The 12,275-nt window shown below is 42.0% G+C and overlaps 1 protein-coding gene across 1 annotated transcript in view; it reads right to left on the bottom strand.

Annotated features, from left to right (window-relative positions):
• LOC108573541 (ETS-like protein pointed) overlaps positions 1-12,275 on the bottom strand; it is a 177,638-nt gene that overhangs the window by 146,246 nt on the left and 19,117 nt on the right. The window contains 1 exon segment of the mRNA XM_017936007.1: positions 10,835-11,039. Coding sequence (XP_017791496.1) covers positions 10,835-11,039 — 205 coding nt within the window.

The following is a 12,275-nucleotide window of genomic DNA, read 5'->3' as shown; positions in this document are numbered from 1 at the left end:
CTTCGAAATTTCAGATTTCGAGAGTCCTCCGCTTTGAAAGTTGAGATTTCGGAGGCCTCCGCTTCGAAATTTGGGATTTTGAAATGCCCTAACTTTGAAATTTGAGGATTTCAGAGTCCTCTGCTTCGAAATTTAAAATTTCGGAGGCCTCCACTTCAAAATATGGAATTTCTAAGGGCCCTAACTTTGAAATTTGGGGGTTTCGAGCGCTTCCACTTCGAAATTTGGGATTTTGGGTGCCTCCGCTTCGAAATTTGAGACTGCAAAGGCCTCCACTTCGAAATTTAAGATTTCGGGAGTCCTCCACTTCGAAATTTAAGATTTCGGGAGTCCTCCGCTTCGAGATTTGAGATTTCGAAGGCCTACACTTCGAAATTTGAGATTTTGAAGGCCTCCACTTCGAAATTTGGATATTTGAAGTGCCCCAGTTTTAAAATTCAGGTTTTCAGGTTACCGACTCCATGAAAACTATACAGAGAATCATACACTCGTGTTGCAAATTAAAATAGTAAATTTGCTAGTTGGAATTAATCGATATAAAAATCACACACAGACTTATTCAGCGATACATCAAAAATTCAACATTTCCACCGCAAAAAGAAGTCTAAAATATGACTAACCCTGTTATTCAACTTGCACAAACGATCGACAGAATTTTCCTCATCGCAGTCAGAGGTACGCCGCGATAATAAATTCTCCTGAGTCATACCGAGCAAATCGAGAAGTACTCGTATTATATATATCGTCGAATTTCAACTCGCCACTATCCACGTCCCAGAAAATGCTTAACGCAAATTACGTGTGCATAAGTGCAGGCACCCACGGTGTGTATTACGCAAAGCTAATAAAAAAAAAAGAAAGAAGCACAGGTACGAAGAAGAACGTAAGGAGAAATAATACAAAAGAGTAAGTAAGAAGATAACGGTTGGAAAGGGAACGACAGATAAGGAACGATGTGAAATTTCATCGGTAGTAATACTACGGTTTACAAGCATCCAAAGAAACTATCTCGCGTAACATTATCAACAAACAGCGCAGACACGGTGAATTTAATCTTCCTCGAATTCAAGGAAACGCCCGATTGTCTGCATCGTGTCAAAGAATCGGGGAAAACAATTCACCCTGTTCCATGAATGAAAGATACTACACAGTGGTTTTACAGACCAAGTTGATTCCTCGAAACGAACAGCATCTTTCTCTTCGATTTTCCCACGTGGACTCGGGAAGGAAAAGGTGGCGAATCGAAGAACGAATAACGAGCGTAAATAAATTCTCCACGAGGTGAGAAAGAGAAGGAAGAAAAGAAGAAATGTCTTTCGTTGTTTCTTTTTTTTCTTGTAAGAGCATAGAGTAAAAGCAGCGTTCGGTGTCGAAAGCAAAGTATCGTTATCCTTCGGTGATATGCAGTATCGATTGTGCCCGTACGAAAGCTAACTCTCTTGCGTTTACTACGTAAAAGAAAATGTTAAAAAGGATCTGATTCGAGAGAGTCGTTGCATTCGAGGATGCCCTGGCCTTTGCTTTCGTACCACTCTCTCTCTCGTGCTCGTATCTTTTCTGTCCCGCCACTTTTAAATAACGCTACTGGACTGGCCTACGTGACTAGACTCCTCGCAACACGACGAATCTTATCAATCACGCGCCAACAGACGCACCAGACGCATATTTTTCCGTTCTAGCACTGTGTGTATGGTCTTTCTCTTCTCCACGATCAATATATATATATACAGACACACACACACGGCTGTTCGAAACATCACTGTCTATGGTTTATTGGCGAAATTTTAATAGAATAGGTGCTGAAGAGGTATACACACGTGGACTGTTAATGTATTGTGTTGGATGGTTTTAGCGGCGTGGGGAGTTTGTAACTGTGTAGGGGTAGGAAGATTGTAGGGGTATTACGGTCGTTGATGGGACTAGGTGATTAGATATACGGTGGAGATTTTGTTATCTTTGGAGTAGTGTTTTGAGGTTGTTTGCGGGGAGAGGAAGATAGGTGTGTCAGTGAGTGTTGTGGATATTTACTGGGGAATTGTTTTGAACTTTGAAATTTGGGATTTGGGGGACTAGCACTTGGAAATTTGGGGTTTCGAGGGCCTACGCTTCGAAATTTGGGATCTTGAAGTGCCCTAACTTCGAAATTTGGAATTTCGAAGGCCTCCGCTTCGAAATTTAAGATTTCAGGAGTCCTCCGCTTCGAAATGTGAAATTTCAGGATCCTCCACTTCGAAATTTCAGATTTCGAGAGTCCTCCGCTTCGAAAGTTGAGATTTCGGAGGCCTCCGCTTCGAAATTTAAGATTTCGGGAGTAATTTGGGGTTTCGAGGGCCTACGCTTCGAAATTTGGGATCTTGAAGTGCCCTAACTTCGAAATTTGGAATTTCGAAGGCCTCCGCTTCGAAATTTAAGATTTCAGGAGTCCTCCACTTCGAAGTGTGAAATTTCAGGAGCCTCCATTTCGAAATTTCAGATTTGGGAGTCTTCCGCTTCGATATTTAAGATTTCGGAGTCCCCCGCTTCAAAATATGGAATTTCGAAGTACCCTAACTTCGAAATTTGAGATTTCGGAGTGCCCTAACTTTGAAATTTGAGATTTCGGAGTGCTGCCCCATCGAAATTTGAGATTTCGGAGTCCTCCACTTCGAAATATGGAATTTCGGGGGCTTCCGCTTCGAAATGTGAAATTTCAGGATCCTCCACTTCGAAATTTGGAAATTCAAAGTGTCCCAGTTTTGAAATTTGCGATCTCAAAGACTCGCCACTCCAAAATCTAAAATCCCAAATACCCATATCTCCAAAATTTCCAATCCCACCACTCCAAAAAAAAAAAAAAAAAAAAAAACACCACAGCATCATTTCTCCGAAATCGACGAATTCCCACTCCCCACGACATTCCCCCCTAAAAAAAGAAAACCCAAGACAATTCAACACTTGACTACCGTTCATTCAAAGGGACTATAAAACTGTCGAAGATTTTCAAAAGCGAGGTAGCACACGGCCTGTCGATCGCTTGGCCAATTTGTCATTCCGAGAAGCGATCCTCCGTAGCGACTGGCTACGTGTATATATATCCAATTTATTCCGCAGCCAGGTAGCAAGCACCGGATGAGCATGGCTCGACGTCTTACGTGCCCTGTGTGCCTACGAAGGGCCCTACGACGGGGAAGAAACAGAGCCACTCACTTTTCTCCACGGCCATGTGTTACGGTACCGAAGGACAGGCCTCTGCCAAGTCTCTCGCCGATCCAACCAGCCTTTCCTTTTCACGCAATCTCTCAAACACAAGTCACAAAATAATCTTCATCCCAAGAATACCATTCGCACATACACACGCAACACGCTACTTCTTACGTTAGAAACAAGATTTGGTCCTCTACAAGGGAAGTTTCACGGGGGTTTCTGCCTAGCACATGGTGTCTCCTCTTGTATTCTCTCCTTGACACGTGGTACACGTTTTACAGCCCCTTTTTCAAGAGGTACGCAGGACTTTTTCGATCTCGAGGTAGTCCACATACCAAGTGTTACGAAGGAGATATATTAGGGTCGTAAAACGAAACTGTACGTCGTTCAAAATGAGAGTAACCTCGGACCGATTCTCGTCCGTTCTGCGCATAGACAGAGAGCGCAGCAGAGGGTGAAACGGAGAAAAACGTAGATGGTTAAGTGGGGGTTTGGACGTTCTAGTGGTTCTAGCCCTGCCTTAGGCACGTCCCATGCGCGAAGCGAGGTTACTCTCATCTTGAACAGAGAAAATTTCCTATTTTCAACCCGAAATATGATTTAACAAACACTCGATATTTTATCACTTAAAAACTTCTTAAAACGTACCCAACCTTCTCGAATCGAAACTAAATCTGCACGAGGATAGAAATAAATTCAAACGAATCTCGCGTTCCTCCTATCGATCCAAGGTAACGAAGATTGTCATCCCCGGTGAATTCGCGACACAACGCCGTCGTTCTCCCTCTAAAAATAAACCGTCGAACTTCAACACGATAGACCTCTAAATATCTCGACGCAACATCTCTTCAGAATGAAGCTACCGCTTCGAGGAAATAATTCGACCTAGCTCGAACGAGAAGATCGTCATCTCTGCCGTACGAAAAACCACAGTCGGAAGAATTTGCTGTTCTATTCCACAAATCTTTACACCGTTATCCTTCGTATCTTTAAACACGATCCAGATTAGCACGACTAGCTTAGAGCAATTACTCTCCTCGGGTCATAGGATGAACCGGACAATTAATTGACTCGAAAGCCGGTGATTGCGATAGAGCGAGTGTAGAAGAGGTGGCATAGAAGAGATCTCGTGTACGCAATTTTCTCATTAGAGTGCTTAGTGTCGGTTTTCCACTTGACTCTGCTTAGACTTGAACTAAGTCTACACACGCTCAGGCACACGGAGAGAAGAAGGAAACACGGAAAAGAAAGAAGTTTCCACGCAAGTACGACGCGTCAATGTCGTCCGCAAAGGGAGAAGAAAAGTGAGAGAGGAACGACAATGGTTATTTGCATAAAACATTCCGGTTGAAAACTGTCATCAACGTCCTATCAGGTGACCGAGAAAAGGAGATCCGGTAACAATGGACGGTTTGTTACGAGCAGGCCCGAGAGAGAAACCTGCATTATTCAATGGACACGGAAAATGTAAACGTCTACGTTCAACTGCACTTGAATAAAATAGCCCTACTTTTTCACCGCGTACGAGCAAACGAGAGAGGCGATCTTTTATTTAAACTTTCGACACTTTGGAAACTTTGACTGCACGCCTTTTGTGTGCTTGTGAAGATTCCGTTCAAGGTGGAAAATTCATCTTTCATATTTTTACGCAAATTTTTACGACCAAGTCCCTTTTCCTTAATTAATTTTCTGATTCTTTTTCTGTTCGAGAAATTTCAGTGTTGAGTGATTACCTAACTTGTGATCGTATCACTTTTGAAAATTCCAATTCGAAAATCAAATTTCCCTTAAAAATAAATCTCCCTCATAATCGAATCCCCCTTAAAAAGAAAAACTTAAAAAATCGAACTTCACACTTGCACATTAATATTTTAATAACACTTCGAAAAATACACTTTTTTTCTATCAAAAGTGTGATAACAAACGTATCTTCCAATCACAGAAATTTCCATTCAGTCTCCGTTTGTCTATTTTCGTAAAGAAACCTCGAATTCGCGGAACAGCGTTTCCGATGAGCGATTTTTCTCAGCTTCTCGCGGAAATTAGAGGCGCCTAACAAACTCGCGTTAACAAGCACGCAAATAAGTTAGGTGAATCGTCAAGTTGGCCTTCTCCGTGCGGCGATAACGAGATTCCACGTTGAAATTCAAATTTCTCCAGGCATTTTCAATGCCACCTGATACGGTCTCGTTTTCCCGTGAGAAAAACCGCCTGGTCAAACACACTCGATGACGTCGCCGCTCTCGCACTGACGAAGGTTGAATGACTCGCAGCTAAACCTCTAATTACTACAGGCGAGATCGCGTTTAACGTGGTGCGTTTGTTGCGTTCACACTTGGTTAAACGTTTCTCCTCTCTTGTTCGCGTCCTACGAAATTGCATTCAACTTTTCTCTCGTTCGCAACGACACCGTTCCATCGACAGATCGTAACGTAATCCTAGACACTTGGAACACCGTTTCCTCTATCTCCATTCGAACAATTAGAAAATGAACCAACGAGCCGTTACATAAATCAACCGGCTATTCGAGAAATCTCCACTGTTTATTTCCTCGACGGATCGTGTTCAAAGGTTTACATTTCCACAGAAGAATAACCCTTTATTTATGAAGTGAACGACAGAAAAATTGATCGATAGAACGAGAACACTGTTCCATATTCTCAAGTGGTATGAAGCAACATTACAATCTCGACAAAAATTCCTCTGTGTTTAAATAAACAAATCTCGATCTCTCCCTAGCACGTGTCGGTAATACAGAGTGTCTCAGAGAAAACTGCACGTTTGAAAAAATATTGTTAAAAATAAATTGTTCCGAGTAACTTTCTCAAATTGTCTGTGAATTGTTAAAAAGATTCTGTTCTAATTTTCTAAAAATTCGATCGGTTTAGAGTTATCGGTGGACGCTTTGATTTTCCAGGGGACTAAAAAGATCGCGATCGAGGTAAAAGCTAGATTCGACGGTGTCGAAGAAAGAGACTGACGTGTTTTTAAACGTGTCCAAGGATGATTCACCGTTCGACACCGGAATGGAAAACCGTGGAATCGGTGAAAAATTGTCGTCGCATGCGGAGGTGCGGGTACGTGTGTGAGGGTAAGAGAGGAGCAGATAAGTGGGTGGACGACGATCCAGCAGCGGGCCAGAGAGTGCGTGCACGTATATACACGCGCACGTACACAACGCCAGTAAAGGAGAATGGAAGGCGGGGGCGTTCAGTGGGGGGGCCTTAATGAGGATGCTGCTGATTATCCAATTCGTAAATTCTCGCTACATTTTGATCGTGCTCGCCGAGCCGCGAGTAACAAGAATTACTACGTTGACTCTGTGCTCGTCCACCGATTTCCTCCCTGATTCTAATCATTTTTCGCTATTCACGTGTACCTTCTTCCCCCTCCGGTCTCCTATCGAACTTTCATCAATTTCACAGGGAACGACAGTGACATCGAAACGGAGAAACAGTGACTTTTGTTTGTGTAAACTTTTTTACCCATTTTAAAGGGGTGAATTTTTCCTAAATCTCAAATTTTACACACTGCAAAATTCAGGAAAAAACGCGTAAAAATAGAGGGATTTGAATTCGTATTGATTAATTTAAAAAATTTCCTTTGATTCGAGAGGATGAATTTCGAAGCTGCCAATTTTAAGGAGGGTAACTTCCTCCAGCTCAATGTTTACACATTGCAAAACTCAAGATTAAAGTAAAATAGAATCGAGTACGAAATTAAATTAATTTGTCTCATCCAAGAGGGTAAATTTCGTAACTTCCTGTTCTCCATTATTCATGGACCAAAGCGAACGCTGCAAACGGCACGAGCAAGTGATTCTTTCTATACCGAGGCTTCTGTTATCACGATCGAACGGTGTTTCAGAAGGTTCCTTACAGGGAAAGGAATGTGTGCCTCCCGCATATTAACCATTCCCTCTTGGTCGCATTGACGCAATTGCATCGGCGAAGTGATCACTGTCAAGGACGAGGCGAGCTCTTTCCTTCGGTCGCAGACGTCGAATTAAAACAGTACCATTTGTATAATAGAAATATTGCGAGCTATTAGATACATTTGTATGCTAGTAGTGCCATCTGCCATACATCGGTTAGCTCTAAGAGTCAGAGGGCAGCGAGATCGATGGAGATCAATGGAGAGTGAGCACGTGTAAAAGAGTGTTATATTGTATTATTAAGAATAAAGAACAAACCAAGTATTTGGTAGTGGCATAGAGGCTGTCGTTTCACACCTACCGTATTTATCAACAGGAGCGAAACGAAATTTTGCAACAGAGAAACACTGTGCCTGAGGTCTCTACACGACTCTGGTCACAGATCGTAACGTCCGATTAGGCGAGGAGGACAAAGTCTCTTAGAGGTTACTATCCGGCGAGATTTCCGATAGATTCTATTCTTTCCAAGCACCTTATCTCTGAACTTACATTCGAAGCGACAAAAATGATTTGAAAAATCTTTCTATCGCAATTCTGTGCGTATTTCGTCGGTTTCTGCCTCGATGGATCACCATATAGGAACCTGCTGTTCCTGGAATTCGTTTGTCCCGTAAGAGGCTCGAGAGAGACTCGAGCAAATTGTATGCAAATCGTCTGGCGATATTTTTAGACTATCATACACACTCTCGATCAATTATTCCTGGCATACAGAGCGTACGTATTCTCTCTCTAGTCCAAGAGAATGTCCCTTCGAGAATCCGATCAGAACGCGTCGCGTATAGAAATGTTTCAAAGGGAAAAATCATTTCCAATTCTTTATCACGGTGTCCTATATCGCCTTCCTTCTTTTTTCCCTGCTTCCTCGCGCAGGTTTTCAATTTTAAAATAGCACAACACGCAGCGCCGTGCGAGCCGGTCTGCGCGATCTAATCGGACAAGTTATACACGAGTAAGTGCTTATGCAGCTACCGCTCATATTATGCAAGCATCACTCGATGTAAGTGCACCTTTTAGTGTCACAATCCGCCAGTTAACAGGACACTACAACCACGAGCGTGGATCGATCGTGTTACAACAGAGTCACACAACTGTGAATAGCTGATTCCACAATTCTTTCGTATAATACCGCTCTGCATAGCCTCCCTTCTATACACTCTCCGAGTGATAAACAAAATTCTACGCTGTTTTTTTTTTTCCTCCTTTTTACGTTCAGCGTAAGAGCTGACGCGAGAACCTGTTCGCGAGTTTTCCGCCGACTATGCGAGATTTATTTTTTTTTCCACGACGTTCGGAGTGAAGATGCGCGAATGTACGTGGAATGTTGGTAGAATCGTGATAAACGTGGATTTTGTTAGCATTGGTAATTTAGCGAGGAAGAAACCCAACCCAAAGTGTACAATATTGAATTTATTAAAAAAATGAAGATTCGTATGATAAAATCTTAGTTTACATTTTGAACTTATACGCGAATGTAGAATCACCTCTTTCCAAAAACACCCTGTGTACTAAATTGTCCCAAATTTCACCGTGATTACAATTAAACCTCACAGACAACCCAAAAATGATATTAAAAATTGAAGATTCGTATGATAAAATTTTACTTTACATTTTGAGCTTATCTGTGAATGTAGAATCACCTCTTTTCAAAAGCACCCTCTATACAAAATCGTCCAAAATAAATTCTACCATAACTGCAATTACAATCACTATACGCTTCGTCCAGGAAACCTGTTACGCGTTCGCGGCGCACATAACCTCGCTGCATTAGCTACAAAAACATGAAACGAATACACGCGAGGCTGCGGGAAATTCATCGTCTCCTCGCTCTTTTTTTTCGTCTCGCGGCTACTGAAACGCGCGGTGAATTAACGTCACAGGGAGCCTCGAAACGGATCCCCCTTTTTCCCTCCACCATATAGACAGCTCACAATAGGTATCTTGTGGCGCGTTAAAACTACAATGGCCGCGTACGCGGTTAATTGAAACATTTGCCTGGACGATTACTAGACCGGCCGAGTAAACACACGCGTGAGCGTGTCATTTTCTCACGCCAACACTCGATACCGCCGGGCAAATTGCATCGTTCGATCGTTCGAGCATAAACAGATCACGCACGATCGAAAATTCAACGTTCTTCGACCCTTTCTAACCCTTCTACGCAACGTGAAATCATTTCGAGTGTTTCGAGTACAAATTCCATGTGAATTATTGGAAATTTAATTGAAGAATCGTGGATGAAAGGGTTGTACAACGTCGAAGCGTATTTGAAAGGGTTGAATCGAAGTGAGCGAGAAAATTCAACGTTCTTCGACCCTTTCTAACCTTTCTACGCAACGTGAAATCATTTCGAGTATTTCGAGTATAAATTCCATGTGAATTATTGGAAATTTAATTGAAGAATCGTGGATGAAAGGGTTGAAGAACGTCGAAGCGTTTTTGAAAGGGTTGAGTCGAAGTAAGAGGGAACTTGAAATTAGCGATGGATTGAAAGACAAAGTAGCAGGGAATCGAACACTAAAATACCGGTAACAACCCCCTGATTAACTCGCAGTCGATGCTTCTTATAGATCTTCTATTAATAGAAAGATCTCCGCGATACTTGCGAACATTCCAGGCCGCGTAGCTCGAGCTAGCCCTCGGTTACGTGTCCGCTTACAAAGGGAAGCTGCAAGAGTGTAGCCACCCGCGTGGGTTACAAAGAAGCTCGTAGTAAATGTCAAGAAATATTCCGCGTAGATAAAGTGAAGCTCGAAGATAAATTCTTCCACGTAGGATCAATCTCTCGTTCGATTCTTTCGAGATTTAAACGCGTTCTGCTCCCTGATAATTTTAACCCTTTGAAACCTGAGCAATCTTTCCTCGACTTTCATTTGGATAGCAATATCCCAAAAGAAAGAAAAAATAGTCCCTTAAAATTTGTATACTTCTTATCAAAAAATAAGAAATTTTTAATTCGTACATCAACTCCCTAACAGTTAACCCTTTGAACCCTGAGCAAATTTCCTCGACTTTCACTCAGATATCAATATCTCAAAAAGACAAAATTTGCATTAATTTTAGTTCCTTAAAATTTGTATACTTCTTATCAAAAAATAAGAAATTTTTAATTCGTACATCAACTCCCTAACGGTTAACCCTTTGAACCCTGAGCAAATTTCCTCGACTTTCATTTGGATAGCAATATCCCAAAAGAAAGAAAAAATAGTCCCTTAAAATTTATATACTTCTTATCAAAAAATAAGAAATTTTTAATTCGTACATCAACTCCCTAACAGTTAACCCTTTGAACCCTAAGCAAATTTCCTCGACTTTCACTCAGATATCAATATCTCAAAAAGACAAAATTTGCATTAATTTTAGTTCCTTAAAATTTGTATACTTCTTATCAAAAAATAAGAAATTTTTAATTCGTACATCAACTTCCTAACAATTAAACCTTTGAACCCTGAGCAAATTTCCTTGACTTTCACTCAGATATCAATATCTCAAAAAGACAAAATTTGCATTCATTTTAGTTCCTTAAGATTTGTAAGACTGAATTAAAAATTGAAAGGGTTAAATACGAAGAAGTCGAAAGACAGATTCTCCAAGGTTCAAGGAGTAAGAACGACACGAAGACGAGGTAAATTTACGACTTGTCCACGTAGTAGGTGATTTCCAGTTACCGTAAGCCTCCAAGAGGCCAAGAAGAGAAAAGTCGATGGGGAAAAAACTCACCTAAGGAGCTCTCTGGATCGGACAGGTCGGAGAGAGAGGGCACCTTCCGCATCGAGGTGAACCTGCCGGAGAGGGCAGGCACCAGGCCCTCTTCCTCAGCGTCAGAGGCCAGCTCTTGTTTCAACTTCGCCATAACCGTCAACATGCCGCCACCGTCGCTAATGCCACCGCCTCCCAGATAGCTGCCCACGCCTCTAGCATCGCGCTGAAAGAAAAGACACACTTTCTTCTTAATTTCATCTCTTATCATCTCCCTCGAGCATTGTGTTTCAACGAACACCTTAAATTTATGCGGAAAATTTTGTTTTTAAATAATTTCAGTCGTTTATTAAAGCTACCAAAGAGTATAGTAATTAGTGTGTCTACAGTGATTCATCGTCGTCGGTACATAACACACACGCTAATTTTTCGTAGAAAGGAAAATCCTCTATGAGTCCACGTTACTCACATTTTCATTCACTCTTACGTCTGGGTACTACGATTGTACTACGGTGTATACACACGTGTCCTGTGTACTTCGTGGAACTACGAAAACAACATTCCATTCGCGTATCGGTTATACGTACTACGATTATAATTACACGTGTCGTCTGTTCTTCGAAACTTCTTTCAAAAGGACATATCCATGAATCAACACACGTTTACGTCTTTATACTGTAATACGACTTTATCCTTCGTGGAAGTAGGAAAACAAGCTGAATTAGATTCTAGGATTAATGGACCGGGGACAAAAGGATACTCAACGAAACAGTAAACGACGGTGTATGTATGTACGTACGAGGCTAAAAGACACTCGACGAAGGGTACGTATACACGGATAAGAATCGGTGATCGAAGAGGGAGAAAGAGAGAGAGGATCGTTGTCGAGAGAGCAGCGCAGGAAGGTAGGATGAAAGAGTCGCGAGGAGACGGTGTCTCGGTGGAGGCATGAATGGACGGTGAACCTGCTGAAGTTGACGTGCCGGAAGGGGAGAAGAGCGGAAAAAGAGCAGCGGGAGGGAGAAGGAGAATGGTCAGAGAAAGGGAGAGAGAGCGAGAGCAGGGAAAGGTGGGAGGATAAAGGAGAGCTCGACGCGGGAGAGAGAAATAAAATCGCTGAATAAGAAACGCGAGAGAAACCGAAGGAGAGGAATAAAAAGAGACGAATAACCAGCGTTCAATGAACAAAGAGGCAAGTATATCCGACGGAAAAAGGGAGAGACAGAGAGAGAAACCGCAACGCGATCGAGACGAAATCAAACTTTAAGTGGAAGAAAGATGAACGTACTATACTCGAGGACGAGTTCTGTGGAGGGGGTAAAGACTTATTGCTCGTTCCAAAAATATTGCCTCCAACGATATGCTTCGAAAAGGACTAAGAAACGCAAGGTGCTCAAAAATTTAACCGTTTAACGTGATTGTCGATGAATTGACAAATTTAGACGTGGATCGATGATAGTGG

Source organism: Habropoda laboriosa, unplaced genomic scaffold (assembly GCF_001263275.1).
Source record: "Habropoda laboriosa isolate 0110345459 unplaced genomic scaffold, ASM126327v1 scaffold20, whole genome shotgun sequence".
NCBI lineage: Eukaryota > Metazoa > Arthropoda > Insecta > Hymenoptera > Apidae > Habropoda > Habropoda laboriosa.
The sequence above is the reverse complement of the archived record's forward strand: the minus strand, read 5'-3'. Positions and strand labels throughout refer to the sequence as shown.